Below are 800 nucleotides of genomic sequence, written 5' to 3'. Positions count from 1 at the left end.
GACCTGCTGCTGCTGCTGCTGCTGTTGCTGCTGCTGCTGCTGCTGCTGCTGCTGAGAGCTGCGCATGCAAGTGGGAATACACGAAGCTGTTTGTTGCACTGGCGCCATGCATGCTGCTGCCTGCTGCTGCAGATTTTGCTGCTGCTGCTGCAGCAGCACAAAGACTAGCACCAGCAGCAGCAGCAGCAGCTGCTGCTGCACCAGCAGCAGCAGCAGCAGAAACGGAACCAACAGCAGCAACAAACTCTCCCGCCTTCGGTCGTTGCGGTGCTGCTTGTGCTGAGCAAACAACCGCTTGCTTGCTGCTGCAGCAACACCCCCAGCAGCAGCAGCAGCAGCAGCAGCAGCAGCAGCAGCAGCAGCAGCAAGAGGTGCTGCTAGCTGATCCAGCGCAGCAGCAATATTTCGAGTTATATAAACTGCCAGCTATGCGTGCTTCGCAGCTTTGCTTCCTGGGTCCTCATCAACTACAGCAGCAGCAGCAGCAGCAGCAGCAGCAGCAGCAGGAGCAGCAGCAGCAGCAGCAGCAGCAGCAGCAGCAAGAGTAGAAGTGAGAGAACAAATAGAAGTAATTGAGGGGCAGCAATTTCTCAGCATCTGCAGCAGAAAGGTGTTTCGTGTTGCTCTTAGAGAAGACGGCGCCATAGGGCTAGCACCAGTGCTGCTGCTGCAGCAGCAGCAGCAGCAGCAGCAGCAGCAGCAGCAGCAGCAGCTGCAGCTGCAGCTGCAGCTGCAGCAGCAGCAGCAGCAGCAGCGAAGGAGAATTACTCTGCCTGAGCCGGTTACATTGCCGCAGCTAT

The 800-nt window shown here is 57.8% G+C and overlaps 1 protein-coding gene across 1 annotated transcript in view; it reads left to right on the top strand.

The window, feature by feature from the left end:
* Positions 1 to 800, top strand: part of EMH_0028420 (uncharacterized protein) — a gene marked incomplete at both ends in the record, with an annotated part of 4788 nt that overhangs the window by 2351 nt on the left and 1637 nt on the right. Inside the window, 2 exons of the mRNA XM_013494152.1 lie at positions 133 to 544; positions 631 to 800. Coding sequence (XP_013349606.1) covers positions 133 to 544; positions 631 to 800 — 582 coding nt within the window. The remainder of the gene's footprint in view (positions 1 to 132; positions 545 to 630) is intronic.

The sequence above is a fragment of the Eimeria mitis genome, genomic scaffold, assembly GCF_000499745.2.
Source record: "Eimeria mitis Houghton genomic scaffold, Emh_scaff1055, whole genome shotgun sequence".
NCBI classification, from domain to species: domain Eukaryota; phylum Apicomplexa; class Conoidasida; order Eucoccidiorida; family Eimeriidae; genus Eimeria; species Eimeria mitis.
This window is presented reverse-complemented; position numbering and strand designations above follow the sequence as displayed.